The sequence below is a fragment of the Podarcis gaigeae genome, assembly GCF_964106915.1.
Source record: "Podarcis gaigeae genome assembly, chromosome: 3".
Lineage (NCBI taxonomy): Eukaryota > Metazoa > Chordata > Lepidosauria > Squamata > Lacertidae > Podarcis > Podarcis gaigeae.
Window position 1 is genome coordinate 5,649,728 of NC_139680.1, and position 20,771 is coordinate 5,670,498.

At 40.6% G+C, this 20,771-nt stretch overlaps 1 protein-coding gene across 3 annotated transcripts in view; it reads left to right on the top strand.

The window, feature by feature from the left end:
- AFTPH (aftiphilin) overlaps window positions 1–20,771 on the top strand; it is a 48,512-nt gene that overhangs the window by 14,372 nt on the left and 13,369 nt on the right. The window contains exons 3-9 of one of the 3 annotated variants that reach the window (XM_083730213.1): window positions 5,936–6,084; window positions 6,629–6,755; window positions 7,261–7,317; window positions 8,129–8,251; window positions 13,420–13,480; window positions 14,844–14,927; window positions 17,904–18,027. In XM_083730213.1, the coding sequence (XP_083586339.1) occupies window positions 5,936–6,084; window positions 6,629–6,755; window positions 7,261–7,317; window positions 8,129–8,251; window positions 13,420–13,480; window positions 14,844–14,927; window positions 17,904–18,027 (725 nt within the window). The remainder of the gene's footprint in view (window positions 1–5,935; window positions 6,085–6,628; window positions 6,756–7,260; window positions 7,318–8,128; window positions 8,252–13,419; window positions 13,481–14,843; window positions 14,928–17,903; window positions 18,028–20,771) is intronic. The other 2 variants (XM_083730214.1, XR_014561913.1) reach the window with 2 other exon arrangements.

Below are 20,771 nucleotides of genomic sequence, written 5' to 3' on the forward strand. Positions count from 1 at the left end.
AAGGAGGCTCAACAACTTCTTCATTACACACCCTTAGGCTCCATGTGAAAACATTACTTTTCACCCAGAGCTTTGGCTAATTAAACAATCTTAGGTGTTTAACTGTTGTGGGGGGCCAGGAGTTATTGTTTTGTTTCTTATTATGCTAAGTTTTTTAAATAAAAATACTGTAAACTGCCCTGTGATCCTTGGATGTAGGGTGGTATATAAATTTAATTAATAATAATAAGCAGAAGTTGTTGGCAATGAGTAGAAAGTTTCATCCAGCTGAATATGACTCTGAATGTTGGCAGGGAGCCAACAGATATACATGATATGATTTCAACCAAATCTGTGAATTGGCATTTGAGACCAGATCATATTTCACTACAGCTGGCTGGCCACCTCTTCATATCATTGGTTTTAAATTCCTCCTTGCAAAGGCATCAGAGCAATTTTAAATTAAAACCTCAGTTTTTGATCAATAGTGTTAAAAATACAGTAGGCCTTCTGTTTGGTTATCCTGACAAATAGGTCAATGGATAGTGGATGCAGGAAGTCTGAAATGTTTACCATTCAATTAGATTTAAATTAATCCAAATGATGAATGTAATTTATTTTTTACTTATTAAAACATCTATATGCTGCTTTCAGAAATATCTGAAGTTGTTTACATAAGAAAAATGACAATTTGCTAAGCTGACTCGGGTGATGGGGATTATAGTCCAACAATATCTGGGGATCCAAGTTTGAAGACTTCAGTGCAAGAGAGTTACTTACTTTTAGGCAAAAGATAGATAGCTTCTTTATATTTTTTATATTCACTTATATAAATGGAGTTTTATGCTGGAACCATAATTATAATGATTGAGTAATGCTAATCTGAGAGAAATGTTTAACTCTGTATCATACTTATCAGCTTCTTTGCTGGTAGCTGTTCCCCTGATCAAAAGCAACCCATGGCAGGAAAACAGTATGTTTTTAGCCAGCGTCATTATGACTAACCAGGAAGTAGAAACACAGAAAAATTCTGTGCTATCACAAAATTCTCAGAGCATTTGATGCTAAAAAGAGAAGGAACCCATTCCAACCTTGTGATATAGTCTCCAGTTCATTAATTCTTTTGCAAATGGGCCTTGACTGATTTTTTCCCCCTCCAGTTCTGCCGAAAGTAATGCCATTTCTAAGATAATCAGGTGTTAATTGAGCTTTAAGAGAAGATCCATAACTTATAATAAGTTAGCATATAGAGTTTATATGAAGCTGCCAAATTAAACTTTAGTTAAATACAGTGGTGCCCCGCAAGACGAACGCCTCGCAAGACGAAAAACCCGCTAGACGAAAGGGTTTTTCTGTTTTGGAGGCGCTTCGCAAAACGAATTTCCCTATGGGGTTGCTTCACAAGACGAAAAAATCTTGCGTCCCCCAGCGGTTTTTTTTTGCTTTTTTTGCCCTTTTCCTAAGCCGCTAAGCCGCTTATCAGCTGTTCCGCTGATAAGCCGCTTAACAGCTGATCGCTGGAAGCCGCTTGACAGCTCTAGCACTAATCCGCTAAGCTGTCAATGGGCTTGCTTCGCAAGACGAAAAAACCGCTAGACGAAGAGAATCGCGGAACGGATTAATTTCGTCTAGCGAGGCACCACTGTAAATCTTTGCTTAGACTCAGAGCACAACTTTCATTGAAAAGTATTCAGACTGAGACTTGGTATAAAATAGTTCTCAAACTCCCTTTGTTCTAGATGCATTTTGTACAGGGAATTTCATTAGCGGGTGCAGTTTCTGAGCACTGTGCGCAGTACTGTGCCTAAGATTTCAGTTTAAAACTGCAGAGTGGAAGGAAGGAAGGAACTTTTTCTGCCTCCCAACTTCCAGCTCCTTTCTGAAGACCCTCTTAAGAATACTAGGGGGTGGTCAGGGGAAGGACTAGACCATGTGAAAAATGAACATAATATTTTAGTTGCAGTTCATTAATTTTCAGCTTTGTATTCTCGTTATAAAAAAGCGTGCCTAGACATTCCATTGTTCCACCCATAACCTAGGTTTGAGGTGCCATTTAGCCCCTAGTTTTCATATCTTAGTTTCTTACACTGGTTCTCAGACCTCTCAACTCAAGAGCCAGAATAAAATATATGAGGAGGAGTAGGAAATTGTAAAAAGGATGCAACCTAAGACATAGCAGTCTAAACTTCAAAGAGAGAGAGGGAGGTCAGCATAGAGAGAAAGACACAGGGATGGTGTGAGAAGCTGGTGGTCCCTTACTCTATCTGTCTTAATCCATGCAAACCGCTCTCAAAAACCTGAGTTGCATCTAAACTTCCAACAAGTTAAAGTGTTTTGTGTTTATCTGTTGCTTACCGTATTTTTCGCTCCATAAGATGCACTTTTTTCCTCTTAAAAACTAAGGGGAAATGTCTGTGCGTCTTATGGAGCGAATGTGTGGTCTCTGGGGCTGGGGGGGGACCCGGGCTTCCCCCGCAAGCTTCGGTATCGGAGGCAAGGCTGCGCGCAACCTGGCCGCCACTCCCGGACCAGTTCTGAGTGCTGGGGTCGGGGAAAGCAGGCTTCCCCAGCCCTGCAAGCTCCGGGAGTGGAGGCAAGGTTGCACGCAACCTTGCTGCCACTCCAGGACTGGTTCTGGGGTCGGGGAAAGCTCGGGCTTCCCCCGCCCCCAGCCCCACAAGCTCCGGGAGCGCTCCCAGACCTGTTCTGGGGGCTAAAAACCAAGCCAAGGCAGCTGCTTGGTGTGCCTTATTGTCCAGTGCGCCTTAGGAGCGAAAAATATGGTAACTGAGTACTGTGGGTATAGTTCTATGCCATTTAGTACTAATCAATAAAATAAGTCCCATTTATCCTTGTCAACTTATTTTTATACCACATTTTCCAGAAGTAAATCTGTCCTACAAACAGTTCACACAAAAATTAAAGTCTTAATGCAGTAATACAATAATAATAATACATAATAAGATATACAGTATCACTGCAACATAATACTACATAATTAATTACCAACAGTTTACATTTCATTTAACACACACAAAAATTAAGAAATTCCTGTATACAGCTTGCCAGTAAGTCAAGTCAAAGTACCCATTAAGCCAAAGGTTCCCAACCTTTTTGGTACAGTGGCCCACATGTCCAAATTTACTCAGTATGATGACCCATTACTTTATTGTCTCCTGAATTTTGGGCTTCCATAACTCCTCATATTGTAGTCAATTTTAAAATTGCTCCCCATCCTCCTCCTTCCTGTGCCCCATCCCCCTTGAATTTGCGATTAACTTTTTATTTGAGGGGTTTAAAATACATAAAAAAATTAAGTGTTTATTTTACAGGTGTTGTTTTATACTTGGAGTTTTTAAGAATTAAAACCAAGGTGGTGAGGCATAAGACAAAATTAGAGAGAGCAGTAATTGCTGCTGCTTCCCCCTTGCTGCAAAAATCCAAACCCACCTCATGCTTACGATGGGAGGTCAACTATGTCCTGCTGTTCCTCATTGTAGAGCTCAAACAATATAAATTTTCTATACAGACACCCACACTTCTTTCTGCTACTTTCTAATAACGGGAAGCATTCCCTTCTACTAGGAAAATATAAAAGGTGGCCACATTACTCTTGCATGCAAATAGAGCACACACATGCACTCCCCATATGCATACAGACAACAGACACACATACCCCCCCTCTTTCATATGTTTCTATATATACATCACATACACAGAAGCACATACAGTATATGCCTCCCTCTCTGCCTATGTGCATACATACCCCCCCACACACACCACACAAACCTCTCCTTCTCTGCCCAAGTGCATCTCTTGTCCCCACCACACTCACATACATACACACCCCTTTCTTTCACATGCACACACGCACCACCAATATGTATCTCACCAACAATTGTGCAATTGTTCTCAATCACAAACACACATTGCTTGAGAAAAAACCCCAACCCTGTCAGAAAAGGGGCAAAGGAAGCTCCTGCCATCAGCTGCGCCTGGCTGGCAGCAACAGCATCCTGAGCATGCGGGGAAAGCTTCACCACTCCTTTCTGCCCTAGCCTTCCTTTTAAAAAGTAAGTGGCTGGCAGGCAGCAGTGGCATGAACAAAGATGACAGTGCTTCTCACTGGAGCATTCTGACAGGGCAAAAGCACTGAAACCTGCAACCAATTTGCACTTGCAACCCACTTGCAGGCCATGACCCTTCAGCAACCTAAAGCTGTTCTCTGCGTGTAGACCCTGAATGGTCAGGTTGATCACTCCCCCACCAACATACCATACCAACATACGTACCACAAAGATGCCTTGGTATGGGCTGGCCTTGCTTAACAGCAACGGGTTGCAGGCATGCTTCTCCCCCGAAGGATATGAGTAGATGCATATCTACTCATCAGTGAGTCATCACAGCCCTCTTTAATGGTTCTGATCAGCAATTTGGGGGCAGGGGTGACCCAATTTTATTTTTCTTCTTTCAAAGCAATTGATCAGCTGCTGTCAAATCTGAGAGTCCAACTTCATGTGGCTATCCCATATTGTATTGGGACACTGAAGTTACTGAAGGGCTGCTGAGACGTGATGCTTTCAAGCAGTATGAAATGCTGTTTATATACTACTATAGACGGTAGTGTTCAAATAGGAACTATGATCGTCACTGAGAGAACTAATGAAAGTCAGTGTTGACATGGTGACTGTATGGCATCAATGTTCTGAGCAAAATGCAGTGTCTCATAGAGCATGCCAGCTGCTTTATCTCAGGCATACATAGTTGTTCTTTACCCAATAGTTACTGTAGTGTAAAGCATGCAGAACAGTCAACTTGTGATTGCTTTCTGTTATGCTTATTCAATGCACAGTGTGATCATCTATGAAAATTTGGCCTTTGCACAGTGCATGTTTGAAGTTTGCTGCTTTGACACAAAAGCTAGATGGGATTCTTAAAAGCAAAATAATAATCTTAATGTGGAATCTTTAAAGGGCATTGTATTTCCAACTAAGTGGTTAAAGTTCTAAAGATATTGATATGATTTTTCTCTTTGAAACTCAATGCATTTTCATCTTTAACCTCTCCCCACAGACATAACATGATTTCATGAGCAAAGGATGTTTGTATGTCCCCATATCTGACTGAAGTGTTGAGGCCAACAACTCTCCTGAAACCATTTTAAGGCAGAAGTAAAAACAGGAAAGAGGCAAAGCACAAAGGCTGCTGAGATTGTTGTTGTTGTTATTTCTATTATTATTATTTAAATACAGCTTTATATTTTATAGAACAAATCTCAAAGCAGTTTACAACACATTAAAACATCAAATACAGCAATCTAGGAAAAAACCAAATCCAAGCTTCATAAACTAATTTTAGTGCAAGTTGATTCTGTGGAAATTGAAAGTGTAGTTAACACTCACAGGCATCCACAGAACGTGAATGGCCAAAGTCATTGAGCGGAAATTAGTGTTTGGCAGGATCCTGTGTGTCTCCTTGTCCTTGACTTTGCAGTTCATATCTGCGTGATGCCCTTCTCAACTCCGATTTGGGAGTTGGGAAAGGGGGCAGGGAACTTCTCCAAAGTGTGGGAACTTACTTGCACGACTCTCTATCTTGAAATGTAAAGGGAGAGCTTGCTTTGGTGCTGAGCTGCCACCCCAACAGGGGTGTCTTCACAGCACCAAAAGGGAATCTTCATTCTTCATTCCAGAGATGAGTTGCACCTCCAGACTGGAGAAAGAAATGGGGGTTTGTCTATTTGGCCTCACCAGAGAGCAATAGGGCACTTGTGAGTGGAATTGAGGCCCACTGATTAGTTATTTCCCAAAGCTATATCCATTTATTTGCTTGCTTGCCTTGTTTGATCTGTGCTTAGGAAATAATATCTAAAGTTTGTAATTTCATATTCCCCTGACTTTTAAAAGCAGTAATTTGCATAATTTTCAACAAGTTGGTTTTGTCTGTTCTGATGCAGACAAAGCTGCTAAGTCGTCTAGAACGAATATTTGAAGCCTGTTTTCCTCCTGTAACTGTCTCTGAAATGGAAGAAGAGATTGCTCCTTTAAATCTCTTGTTGGAAATGGGTAATAAACCTGGGAGGACAGAGGAGACCTTGTCACAAAGGTATGGACCATTTTTAAATGTCATACATACACAGAAGCATGCAAGCTTTCAGTGATTTCTGAGGGTGTATAGCAGTAATCTTCTAATGGCTGAAACATCAATGGATTTTTAGTTACTGCTTGCATTTTGTTTTCTTTTAAAAAGCATAGTTCAATGTGGTTAGTTTTTAGTGACTGCTTTTGCTGCCACAGAATAATCTACTTGGTGGGTTTTTGTTGTACTTTAAGTGATGTGCAAATGAGGTAGTTAAATAGGATGTGGCTTATTACTTACAGTTATATTATTTATTAATATGTTGAATTCCAAGTAGACATCATTCTGTTTGCTACAGACATCGTTTTCTAATTATAAGTTAGAAAAATAATTGTTCTGAGAACCTTATACCACTGTTATCTCCCTAGAGGTTTGGTGTTTGGGCTTGTGTTTAATGGTTATAGTGTTATATGCCAGTCATTTAAAGATGCAAATTGAAGTGGTTAAAGCTGCTGAGTTTTAGCATTTCCTCCTCTTCACTGTTTCACTTGATGTATAACTGACTATGTAGGGAACTGCTAGATGTGTGGACAGAGCTTCAGGATATCCACGATGCATATGGATTGAAATATCAGTGGGGTGGCTCCCTCAGCAACAAAAAACTCCTCTGCTCTCTGGGAATCGACACAAGAAACATCGTGAGTTATCCGCAAAGCCAACTAACCAACAATTTCTTCCATTCTATTGGTACACAAAATAAGTGTGCGATATTATTCCTAAGAATGTTGTTGTTTATATTAAAATGTATTTATTCTATCAGTTGCCCAAAATCTGTTACTCTTGTGTGACATACAAAAATGACAAACAATTTCAAATTGTCCATGTAATTTTATATAGTAGCAGTTATGCTAAAACAATCATTTCTAAATTTGAGAATAAGTCTAAAAATCATGACAAGCAGCAATTAATACTAAATGCTACATCAGATAGTCAGGGACTCTTCAGAGGGGGGTGAGTGGGATTCTGGGGGCAAATGAGGAAGGGATAGTCTCATGTCATGATTAGAACACAGCTCACATGACATTGACTGCAACCCAAAGATACTGCATGAAAACCATTGACCCAAAAATGAGTCTTGAAGCTAACTGGACTTCACAAATAAAATGTTTCAGTCTAATCAAATGGAAATTTCTTTTGTCTTAGCTCTTTACAGGTAACAAGAAGCAACCTGTTATAGTGCCCATGTATGCAGCAGGATTGGTAAGTTTTTTAACTGTTTTAAGCAGTTTCCTTAGAAAGCCTAGAATTATCTAAACTTTCTTGTCAGAAGTAATTGTAGATTTGGTATAATACCTACAGCATGTTTTATAGTCCATAAAAAGAATGATAAGTATTTTGGTTGTTACTTAATATTTTAGCAAACTAGATAGATCTTAATTTTGTTAAACTATATTTAGAGGCACTAATATCACACACTTTGACTGTGGCTGGGCAGAAATGGGTAACAAATTCCTTTATGTTCCCTCCCTTATAGTCGCTTTCAACCATTTGTCCTTTTTTATCTTTTTAAGTTATGTATGGTATAATCATCTTTTAATTATTAGTTTTTAGCTCTTATCTGTTTTAAGTCTTATGTGTTCAGTTTATCTGTTTGTTTTATCTTATGCTGGTCTGTGACCAAAATAAAGTTTGTACTGATGCTAACAAATTTATAAAATCATTGTACGGCACCCCAGTGTTTTCTCTTGGTTTGAAGATCAAGTAGTTCTGAACTACAATAAAATCAAAATAGTTCTGTAATACAGTTAATTTGGTTAGAAAATCAAAAAGTTCTATACCGCAGTATTTTGTCCCTAAAACAAATTAAGAGTGGCTTTTTGTCATTTCTTTAACGTGAATTATAAAAGTAAACTTTAAATAATAATGCTAAGTAGTCAATCAGGGGAATATACAAAAGTGAATCCAGCATTATCGTTGGAAGAATAATTGTTTGTTTCTTTTGGGTTTGACTAATTTTTGTTTTTCCTAAAGGGTGGTATTTGAGCAGATTCTGTGATGTCTTAATTTCTAGGGTATGTTAGAGCCTACAAAGGAACCCCTGAAACCAATATCTGCTGCAGAGAAAATAGCTTCCATAGGACAGACTCCACTTGCATCACCAGAGATGAATATATGTACAACTGATCAGTTCCAGGTAAAAAATAATAATGTTTTGTGGCATTGATGCCACCATCAATGGCTCTGGGCATATGCCTGTTCAGAGCTCATTAGTTTGGGGTGGGCAGACTGTTGCTTCTCTTGACAACTTGTATAGTGCACCAACGTCCCCACTCCACCCTGCCTTGAGGTCTTGCCCTCATGCCTGAAGAGTCTCATAGCTAGATCTCTGGCTGACTGCCAACAGAGAGGAGGCTCACACCTGCAAAAGGCTGTAGTGAGTTCTTCTGCCTCAACACTTTCTAATAATCTATAGCGAATGAGCTGTCCTGACCATACAATATACCTAAATAACAGCTTCCAGTAGATTAAAATGGTTATTTTCCTATACCTCCTCTTATGAATTTGCCCTTTTCAGTTTTAAGGCTGTTGTGATACTTATAGAAATCACATGCAAAGATTTTAATCCTTTCCCTATTGGTTTTAACCCTCTTGTGCATTTGAAAGACGTGCCAGAGTTTTAAAAAATAACACTTTCTATCCTTGATTGTTTTTCCCTCTCCTGCATTTAGATATAGATTATCTTTCCTAGTCCTGTTAAATTCTAGATGATTGGAAAAAGAACAAGTGATTGGAGGAAGTGATCTATAATCTACTTTAATTGAAATTTTGAACATAACCAAAAAGGATAATTGATACCACTTATTTTGTCAGTTTACATCTCTTGTGTTTAAAACCAAAAAAGGGTATCCAAACAGTAGGATGACCAGACTTGCTTCTTTCTATAGGAGTATGCAAACTACTGAATTTTGCAGAACATGCCTCTAGAGCAGGCCTGCACAGCGTACATGGGTCACTTGCAACCTTCCAAAGGATTTTGTGCAGCTTGTGAAAAATGCTTTGTCCATGCCCGCTTGGCCCTGATGGGGAGCTGAGCACTCATCTTGCCCAGCCTCCCTGTTGCCCACCCTACCCCTCTCTCATTGCAGGCAGCTCGCTCTCTCCCCTTGAGGCGGAGGCAGCTGTGCCTCACGCACCTCACGCTTTCTCATCCAAAGCAACCTTCAAGTCTGAAACAGGACCTAGAAAAGCCCCCTTGCTGCACAACACCTGCCCTCCTCGTGAATCTTTCCTGAGCCCCAATGAGGAAGGAAGGAAGGAAGGGGGGAAACTTGGAGGGAAGGCTGCTGAGAGAAAAGCCCTAGATGCTGCCATGTGCTAGCCAACAGAAAAACTCCCTACGCAACTGAGGTCATCCCCTGGGAAACGGCAGCAGTGCTCCCCAAAGGGAGCTTCCTTCTGCCTCCAGCTGAGCCTTCCACGGACCCTCCTTTAGCACCCTGACAGATCAGCAGGGTGGGGGAGAAACATGGCACCCAAAGGACCCACCACTGGAAGCTGTGAATGCCATGGTGGCCATGCCAAAGAGGGGGGCACTGAGACATTGAGCCACAAAGAAGGAAAACCTGCGGGCCACTAAACCAACCCGCTGGCAGATTCCCACCTCCCCTCCGCAGTTGAGGTTGCCCCCCCTCCAAGAAACAACAAGAAGTCCAAGTAGACAGTAGGGGCACCAAGAACAAAAAGGGAGGGGGAGAGGTAGAGAGAGAGAGAGAGAGAGAGAGAGAGAGAGAGAGAGAGAAGGCAGAGAAAGCAAGAAAAGTACCAACAATGATGAGAAAAAATACTTTTATTTTGGCCCATACCTACTGCCAAGTTGTGCAGGTCTGCTCTAGAGGTAGTTCTGATAAAATATTGCTATTTTTAATTCCATTCCCATTTGGAACAAATACAGTGGTGCCCCGCAAGACGAAGGCCTCGCAAGACGAAAAACCCGCTAGACGAAAGGGTTTTCCGTTTTGGAGGCGCTTCGCAAAACGAATTTCCCTATGGGCTTGCTTCGCAAGAAGAAAGCCCATAGGGAAATCTCCGGGGACCTCTTTTAAATGCTAGCGGTGGGGAGCAAAGCCTTTCCCCCCCCCTCCGGCCTTCAGAAGAGGTCCAGGAAGGCCGGCGGGGGCCGAAAGGCTTTGCTCCCCACCGCCAGCATTTTAAAAGCAGTCCGGGATAGCAGGGAAGCGCTTCCCGCTATCCTGGACGGCTTTTGAAGGCAGGCGGGGGGAGCAAAGACTTTTGCTCCCCCGCCGGCCTTCAGAAGAGGTCCAGGACCTCTTCTGAAGGCGGGCGGGGGGTGAAAGTCTTTGCTCCCCCCTGCCTGCCTTCCCGGGAGAGCGGAGAAACACAGCGTGTTTCTCCGCTTTCCCGGACGGCTTTTGAAGGCAGGCGGCGGGGGGGGGAGTAAAGACTTTCGCCCCCCACCGGCCTTCAGAAGAGGTCCTGGACCTCTTCTGAAGGCGGGCAGGGGGCAAAAGTCTTTGCTCCCCCCGCCTGCCTTCCGGGAGAGCGGAGAAACGCAGCGCTGCGTTTCTCCGCTCTCCCGGGAAGGCAGGCAGGGGGGACAAAGACTTTTGCCCCCCGCCCGCCTTCAGAAGAGGTCCAGGACCTCTTCTGAAGGCCGGTGGGGGGCGAAAGTCTTTGTCCCCCCTGCCTGCCTTCCCGGGGGCCTTTAAATCGCCCCGGGACAGCGGATAATTCCTCCGCTGTCCCGGGGCGATTTTAAAATGCTGGCGGGCAGCAGCGCTGCCGCCCGCCAGCATTTTAAGATCACCCCAGACAGCGGAGAAGTCCTCTGCTGTCCCGGGGTTTTTAAAATGCTGGTGGGCGGCAGCGAAGGCTTCGCTGCCGCCCGCCAGCATTTTAAAATCGCCCTGGGAGCGGAGAAGTCTCCGCTGTCTGGGGTGATCTTAAAATGCTGGCGGGCGGCAGCGCTGCTGCCCGCGAAGCCTTCGCTGCCGCCCACCAGCATTTTAAAAACCCCGGGACAGCGGAGGACTTCTCCGCTGTCTGGGGTGATCTTAAAATGCTGGCGGGCGGCAGCGCTGCTGCCCGCCAGCATTTTAAAATCGCCCCGGGAAGTCTCCGCTGTCCCGGGGGCTTTTAAAATGCTGGGGGACGGCAGCGAAGGCTGCGCTGCTGCCCGCCAACATTTTAAGACCGCCCCGGGACAGCGGAGAAGTCTCCGCTGTCCCAGGAAGGCAGACGGGGGGGGGAGCAAAGACTTTCGCCCCCCACCGGCCTTCAGAAGAGGTCGGGGGACAGACTGTCCCCGGACCTGGTCTGAAGGCGGTTTCCATAGGAACGCATTAATTGATTTTTAATGCATTCCTATGGGAAACCGTGCTTCGCAAGACGAAAAACTCGCAAGACGAAAAGACTTGCGGAACGAATTAATTTCGTCTTGCGAGGCACCACTGTATTACAACAATAATTTTTGCCATGAAACATTAACATATATTTTTTAAAAGTCTGATAACTAGAATTAGATCTACATAACAAACTGCTTGACTCACCCTACCTGATCCAAAGCATTGTGTTGAAATTCTGCATGATGTATGTGTTTTCTTGCTAGTTTTGGATATGTTCAGAATATCTAGCACTGGCACATAAATTCTTCTAGTTGTCACCAAATGTTTCAGGAGATGTGTAGATCGCTGAACAGATTAGATGAATGGGGTGAATAGACTGTGTGCCTCTCAGCAGAGGACATCCATAATAGCAGGTTGGGAAATCTCTTCGTGATTTCTGTGTGTGTATTTCAGTGGCTAGCCCTTTGGTAAGTTAGAGCTCTAGTGTTTTATAAAAGTAAGCTTTAGAACAACTTCACATGCAAGTCTTAGAATCTCTCCTATCATAATTGAAAATTTGTGTAGAATGGTCGGTAAATCTCCTCAGCTGCGCTTTTGTCCATTGCATTTGCATTATTTAGATTGTTCTCTATGCTGTAATCATTATGAGCAGCAACAAGAGATGTAATGAAACAATCTGTTGGCACACTTTGATCTGACCTTGCTTTGATGCCTGTTCAAAAAAAGGTGATTCTGCAGTTCACTATGAATGTATAAAAGTAGAGGTAGCAAAAAGTAGAGGGGCAGCAGAAAATAAAGAGAGGCAAGCCTGTTTATGGTAATAACTAGAAGGCTTATTCTTGTAGATAATAATGAAAACTGCAGATAAAAATTATGAAAATTGTCACTTTATTAGGATTCAAAGATATCACTTCAGAAAGAAATTCCAATAAGAGTTTTTCCCTTTTTAAAAAAAGATTTAAGTATAAACCTGCTTATGGCTCTCCTTTTGCGTAGAGAAATCGGATAAGAAGTACCTTCAGACAGGGCCCCCCCCCCATTCTTGCCACAGCTTCCACACTTCAGTCCCTAAACCAATAGATTTAGTATACGTGTCTGTTGATTATATATGCCTGTTGGTTTAGGTTTGCCCATTGATGTGCAACCAAATAATACTTTTAGTTATTAATAACTTAACAATTATTTTAAGATTAAATGATTATTTAAAGAGGATCCCACTGAGCCAGTTTTACCCGTCTGAAGTTGCATATAACAGTTAAGTTGCGTTGTAAGTGACTTTAAGGGTTTTCAAAGCTGCAAAACTGATTATGCTGTTATAGGCAGAGGGGTTTTCAGATGGAACTCACTAGAACTGAGTTCCAGCACCTCTTTGTAGCATGCTGGTAACTGTATAGAGGCACGGCACCCAGAGCTGCGTGTCGGAGGCTTCAGCTGCATGGTGCTTGTGGCTTTGTGTTGGAGGCCATGGGGTCGCATCAGAGGTAACATTGTAACACATCCACAGCGCTGCCCCCCCCAAGCTTTCTTCTCCCCCTAAAAAAAACCTCATCAACTTAGGGTTGTCCGTCAAAAAAATGAGGAGTTCCTGCACTTCTTTTTCTAGGAAAAAAAAAACACTGGTTACAGATGAGGCTGGTTCTGTTTCTGCTGCCCTGATCTTAAGCATTCCTGCCAGTGTTACCTGCCAGAGTGATAGCTCTGCAATGCTGGCATAATATAATGGCCTGTTTCATTGTATTTTGGCAATATTTGCAACTCCCCATGAAAATTTCCAGACCAGGCAGTCTAGGAACAATCTGTAAACCATAGTTATTCTTAGGTTACAAGAAACACTGTTTTTATGACTTCAGTTACTTTAGTTTAGTTATTACCTCTGGCTCATTGTCCTTTGGCTTTTCAATTGTTGCTTTTTTGCTTGCATGCAAAAGAACTTCATGCGACACGTTTTGTTATGCTATGACCTGACTGTAAAATTTGATTTCTGACTTTTCAACTCTAGGAATCTCTACCACCTGTCCAGTTTGACTGGAGTAGCAGTGGCCTTACTAACCCTTTAGATGGTACGTCTCTCCGTAGAGCCTCTAGCACAAGAGCTAGAGTTAAGAAACCTACAAAGTTCAGACAAACATCTCTCTGCTGATTTATTTTATATATATATCTGTGGGGGGTTTTTTTGTGTGTATGTGTGTGTATATATATATATATACTCTCACACACACAAAAACACAGATAGATATATACACACATACACAATTTCTTAACTTTGGAAATTCAGGCTTTCTGTTTAGTTATGCACTATTTAAAGCAGTCTGTAGTGTTTAAGAACAAGGTAATACACCATTTTGCTGAATTGGTGTTGCATACACGCAACCACATTACATGTTCTAAGAATGGAATAGTTAAATAATTTTTGTTTACTTTATAGCTATCACCTCAACAAACACTTGCCTGTTTAGACTTTTGTAAAGTTTGAAATGGCATAGTCAAGTGGGTAATTGGGCTTGCTTTCAAGCACAGTTTTTAACATAACCTGTTTGCAAAAGGAACAGTTTTTAAATTTTTAGTTTTAAAATGTGCATATATTTTATCAAAGCTTCAAAATCTAAAGGCCTCTAAATTTAAACTAGGGCTAGTAGATAGTGACATAGTTTCTTAGCCATTTGTTAATAATGCTGTTGAACTTGTCATAATTACTGGCCATACCAGAGACCTAAAAACACTGCTATACGATGTTTAAAGATGTGACCACATTTTGGTCCATATCAGAGTGCTGAAGGAAAGCCTGGATGGACTATCTTGCTGTTGTCTGGTGTCCTATTACTGCAGTCAATTCATCTTGCTTTCTTTTAACAATTTCTTTAAAATATGTATATCTGATTTTTCTGTTTCAGTATTAAAGGGGAACAATGTAGTTTGCCACGAAGGAGCTGGATGTAATGAGAACCATTGTTACAGATATTCATATTTTGTTTTGCTAACCTACTGACAATCTGCTACTTTAAGCTATAGTTACAATTTGTCAGTCTCTTTAAATTATGTAGAGAACATAAATGATTTTGAATTAGATGAATAGTTTGGAATTTTAAAAAATGTTTCCCTTTAATTAATCCCTTTAATCTGGATCTCTGGTTCTGTCCATTTTTCTAAACAATGTTGGCTACTTTTTAAGTTATTAGTGTTGAATTCCTTGCTGCATTTGTACATTAGAATGTACACTGACTTGTTAACATCTTTAGAACCTACAAACTAATATTGTAAGCACTATTATGTGAATTCTTTTTTTTTATAAAACAAAACTATGTAATGAGTACTAATTATAACTGGCATGTTCAAGTGTGTGTCTTACCCCCTTTTTACACATAAATCACTCCCTTGGCTTACCTTCTATATGGCTGCCTACCAACACGGTCACTGAATTTCAAGCTAGTGGAGGTTCCACTCTTCTGAACCTTGATTTCTTTGGGCCCGTGGATGACAGTAGCTCTAGCACCACCACCACCATCCCAGGTCAGCAGAGTGCTACACTGCAAATTTAATCTCTTAACATTCTTACTAAAAGCATGAGCCGCATTATGTGACTTTCCTACAAACAAGAAGAATGTCTATGCTCCATTTTTCTCTTTAAGATGCCCGCCTTCATTAGTTCTCCCTTCTATCATTTGCCTCCAGTAGTTAGTTAATACTATTTGGTTGGTACTCTAGAATGTTAAGCAAAGAATGGATTTTAAGAAATTTAAGAACTTGAAATGCTTAAAACAATTTTAATTGTGGGCTAAAATCTTGATGTATCCCACTTGAAAATGCAGTTGGAATAAAATCCTAGTATTCCTGAGAATGTTGCTCAGTTGAAAAAAATCTTAAGACTATGATTAATGCACTTGCTTATGGGTCTCATTAATCTTAGTACTTAACATCTTCTGAAGATAACCAGTAGATGGCTGCAATTTCTTCTTGCAGTAATGAAGTTTACAAACAAGAGCTTACACCTAGCTATTTTATAGATAAGCTTTGCTGTTGTCATTTAAGGCAATATAAATGTATTGTAGTTCTGCATGACACTTAATGCCTTAAATGTTTTAATCGTTGAGTTGAAAAAACTGCAAATTTAGAAGAAAAGTCTGATTAGTTACAGCATATCTTTTTACAGAACAGTCTGCTTCAGTTTAATTCTCTTGAAAGATAAAGCTGTTTCTCACTTTACCTTGAATTATTAATCTGTTGGGAAATCAGAATGCAAAGAGATGTGGTTACTAAAGGAGTGGCATCTATTAAATCCTGCAGCCGCAGGAGTATTGAACAAAGGTGGGGGAACCTGTGTTCCTCCTGATGTTGTGGTTCTTTCAACTCCTATCACTCCCAGCCTGCATCACCAATGACCAGGGATGATGAGAGTCATAGTTCAACAACATCTGGAGGACCACAAGTTAGTTATTCTGGAACAGAAGATGTGAACACATTTCCCATACCCTTGTACAGTCCTCTGCTTGGAGTTTATGTTTCTTGATAGAGCAGAATTTTGCCCATGCACTTAAGGGATGGGGAGAACAGGACTCCATTATGATCTGTAGATATTTTTTTCATGGGTGGAAAAATCACGTCCTTGATTTTTGTGTGTGTGTTTGAGAGTTCTTATACGTCATTGTCATGATTAATTTTTCACTTCTAGTGTTTATGTTTCAGAACTACTTGATCATATTTTCTGGAAGTCAAAAGTACAGAAACTTCTTGAGTTTTGTATGGTAGTTTGATATAAAACTTCACACACTACTTTTAAATCCATCTATGCATTCCACAGTATTGATGATTATTAGTAGACATTTTTTGGCATCTAGTAAAATACAGTTTGACTACTTCTGATACATTCATTTGAAGTGATTATAAAGAAGGCACCTTATCATTTATTTTGGGTTTTCATTAGAATATTGTCAACAAATTCGCAGATGTCATCGTTGCTTGTAGGATTTCTGGCTTGTTTCTTGGAAAGTCATTTGCTTCTAGCCTGCAGCTCTCTGTGTGGGTTATGTATGTAATTTTGTGTGGTGTGTGTGTGTTTTGCCTAAGCTAGGCGCTTGATCTAAACTTGGTTGCCTAAATTTCCTCAATCTCATTAAGGTTTTTATAAATAAACGCATTTTCTTTGAAAATCCTTTTCTTTTGTTAGCTGCCTTTTAATCATTTTGGTGAAAGGCGGTATATATTTTTTAAAATATATGCATTTAAAATATAGGTATATATTATTTATGGGTATTAGTAGACACTTTTAGATAATATTGATCTATGGCACCATTTTTTTATGCACTTTATTGAAATGATTGCAGTATCAGAACATGTAGTGGTAGCAGTTATAATAATCATATGCTAAGGTAATAAATTTCACCTAATGAGTGTAGTTGACAAGTGGCTTGAAAACACAAAGTGCTGCAACATGTTACAAATACTTCTTAGATATTGGAAAATTCAGTTGTGATTTTTAAAATCTTAAATACTGACAGCTTTATTCAGTGGCATACCTTAATGGGATTTCAGAAGCTTTGTTTCTTGTAATGTTATTATTTCTGTATGTAACTCTTCAGAAGGCCTGGGCCTGTTGTATTTAAGGGTTCTGTAAACATCTGACAGTATTTCAAATGTATTCTGTATTTTAATTTGAGATTTGAACATGGGACTGTTTCAGTTGAATTGATCGCAAGGTTGAAGTGGATATGAGACGCAAGTGCTGCTCCACCTTTGCCTTAACCGAAGGATTCTCTACTTGATCATTCTACGTAACAGATAGTGTCACCCTTTAACCTTCATATGAATAATTTCTGATGAAAGTTTTGTTGTGATATATCTTGGAGTCCTCATCAAAATGATTTTTTAAAAATGGATATCTTGCCATTTTTGCCATTTTGAACTCCTAGGTGTCTCAGCTTTTTTTAAAAAATAATTAAACTGAATTCCATCAGTTTGTCCAATTATATTACATATTTCTAGAAGCTTGCTTTGAGATATTTCATTGAATCCTGAAATCCACTCTTTCCATAATTGTGTCCAAATAAAAGGTGAGGAACAAATAAGAAGGTTGAGAAATTGTTTATACTTTAGTGAAGAGGAAAAAAATTGCATGAGGACTTCAAATACTCTCTACTTGTATGTTCTACAGAGACAGTGGAATGGAAATGGAAGTTAAAGAATCAATGTGTAGCAATGAAATAATGTTCTAAATAATAATGTAAATCCTTGGAGGATTTTGGTATAAGAAGAAAATGATTATTCAAATTTGCTTTTCGCTCCTGGCTGATATCTTTTATGCCAGTTTTATCCGCAACTCCAATTCTCTGAGTAGTGCATGATGAAAATTAGCAAGTTGTATCTCAATCACATATTAGACATTTAAGTAGCTCAGATGTTTACAGAAGATGGAAATACAGTATCCTAAATTGCAATTGAACATGTGACACTTGTTTCCATCTATCACTGATTATAATTTTATGCTATAAGGTGTGGATCCAGAACTGTATGAGTTGACAACTTCCAAGCTGGAAACCTCCAACTCCACCAGTAAAGTGACTGATGCATTCGCAAAGCTAATGTCCACAGTAGAGAAAGCAAGCACATCAGCAAGGTAAATCACTGTGATTAGTGACCCTTATTATTGGAAGTTAAAGCTTGTTCAGTAACTGCAGCCTAAATATCACCTAATGCATGAGTTCAGTTCCTTGATAGATCTCCTTAGATCTCTATTGCTGTACTAGTATATATTTTTCACAGATTCTATTCTGCTTCTAATGTCACAATTAAATCCATTGGATTAAAATGAGTTGTCAGAACTGTTGCTTTTAAAGTTTTCAGCCTATCCACAGTGGTATGCAGCCTTCTAGTGGCTCATCTGCACTGCTGAAAGCTCACTTGTAAGCCATAAAGCTGATGTTTCCCATGTTATAAACTGTTAGTGACAGCAGGAACGTAGCTTCTAGCTGAAAGCAGAAATTGTCTTTGATGTGAAATGCCTTAACACTTTTGCGTATATATAAATACACTCTTTCTCACACACACACCCCAGCTACTGCATAATCCCTTTTTGTGTTCAATCCCTTCTTTTGTGCATAGCATAATAAGCAGCCATCACTTATTGACTAACTATTTCTAGGAATCTAGAAACAGAATCTGATTTGTTCCTATGTAGGGAATGGGATGAAAGACTGCGAGTAGGGGTCCACTAGTCTGTAATCTGAAAGTAGGATAATGGACTGTGCTCGGGCTATGCTTGTGTGCATCACACAAATCACATCTGATTTGTGTGTTACGCCTATTTGTTAAAACATTTATATCCTGCCTTTCCTTTAAAAAGCAAGTATGTAATATAGAATAAAAGTACAACATAGACTTTTCAGATTGTGAATATGGTAGCACTGCTTCCCTAGGAATGTGTAGCACTCTTGTGAATTGCACATTATGTAGCTCCATGCACAGGTACAACATGTGAGATGACTGTGCTGGTTGACAGGTACTTGGATACTAAAGTAGCGAGTTGTGGCAACTTGCATGTGCTGTGAATACTCATTTTAGCAAAGATTTGAGGTGATGCAAAACATTGGCTTTCATTCAGTCAGCTCACAAATTCAAAAGTAGCAAGTTGTCATGAGCTAAACTGAAAGTATACAGGGAAAGCTGTAGCAGGGAATGCATGAGGCTATTACAGAAGTTAACAAATGGTATGTGTGTAACTCTTATTGCAAGAGCCCTTTACACATGTAACATTAACTCCTGTAATGGCCTCATTTTCAGAACTATTTCTCTGCTGTGTTACATTCAGCTGTTTGCCACCAGGGGGAGTGCTAAGCCTTGATGAACCTTTGCTCAGGTCATTTTCAACTTGGCTTTTCATCAGTTCTGATATAAGAAAAGTGAAAATGCAGTGTGTCCTCCTGCTGACACTTTTTATTTTTTGTTTTATTTTTACTTACACTGTACCCTTCAAAATAGAAAACTAAAGGCTTCAGTCTTTCATGCCAGAACATTCCTTGCCTCCACTGCTTCTGTACAATGTAGATATTACCCCCCCCCCAAAAAAAAAAGCTTAACCTCATAATATTTTTGCCAAGTGCATAGGGAGTTGAAGACCTCTTTACTTATGCTGACTCTTCATAGGTTTGTAATGATTTGCCTGACCTGACTTTTTCAGATCTGGTAGAGATGGACAAGGAGAAAGGGGGTAAAATGTGAGTGAAGTACCAAAGGCAGGAGGTGGGCAGTGAGAGATCATCTTGGTACAAAGATACAAAATTAGCATGAATGCTGCTCTTCCAAAGTACAGGAATTATTTGTTGTGAACATAAGTGTGATACACTATCCTGTGAATGTGTCCTTTATGTTATATTGCCTAATCTACTCTTAGGCATGAGTTGCACATAACATAGAGGTTGCACGTGGTGGCAGCTGAAGGAGAGTGTGGTGTTGAATCTTGTTAGACCCTGTCCTTTGCTCATGCCACTGTTAGAGGAAATTTTCAGGGTGGACAGAAACCTTTTATGTACTGTCCTGCTTAGCTTGTCTGTGTGGGTGGAGTTACTATGGAACAGCTGGGACCACGTACAAGTTTCCAGCATTGGACACATCTCAGTTGCTAAATAAATACTCACTTTGAATTAATGTTTATCCTCTAAACCACAAATGCAGCAGGGAGAGAGACAGGGAAAGAAAAACTATTCACAAGGATGTCTATTTAAGCAGGGGGGTGGTACCTAAAGCAGGAAGAGTTGCCATGTTTAAAATTCCATCTCAGATTGGAATTGTGATTAAAGCCTCTGTGTTGCTTGTTGAAATGAAGGAATTTTAATACATTGTCTTTTTCACTTGAGGAAAAAAAATCACGATGGCTTATTTCATTTCAAGAATAAATGTTAGAACAGTACTGTCAGGACTGCCGCTAGGTCCCAGCTCACAGAGGACCAACGCCCAGTGGATATTATATACAAAAGTCTTTATTGAAGTTTAGTTTCCATTTCCAAGCTCTGGGCGCGCAGACCCACGTCTTAACGCTAGACCGGCTAAGTCCCCTCTGACTCACTGCTCCACCCACACCAGTTTAAGATTCTAGCCCGGCTCCACCTCTTGCGCTGCTCTTTCCTGCGTTGGGTCCTTCTGCCCTCTGGGGTTCCCTCCTTCCTGGACTCCTCTGACGCGGAGCCTCCTGAGTCTTGCCCCTCCCTCCGGCGGGCTTTAGGACCTGGCTCCCTTCCCGGGCTCCCCGCTGTGCCGCGCTCCTGTACATTTGAACTTGGCGCGCGCGCCCAGCCAGTGACTTTCCTTCTGACCGTTTCCCCGCTTCCTGATGTGGGTGTTGCCAAACCTGACTCCTCGCCTCCC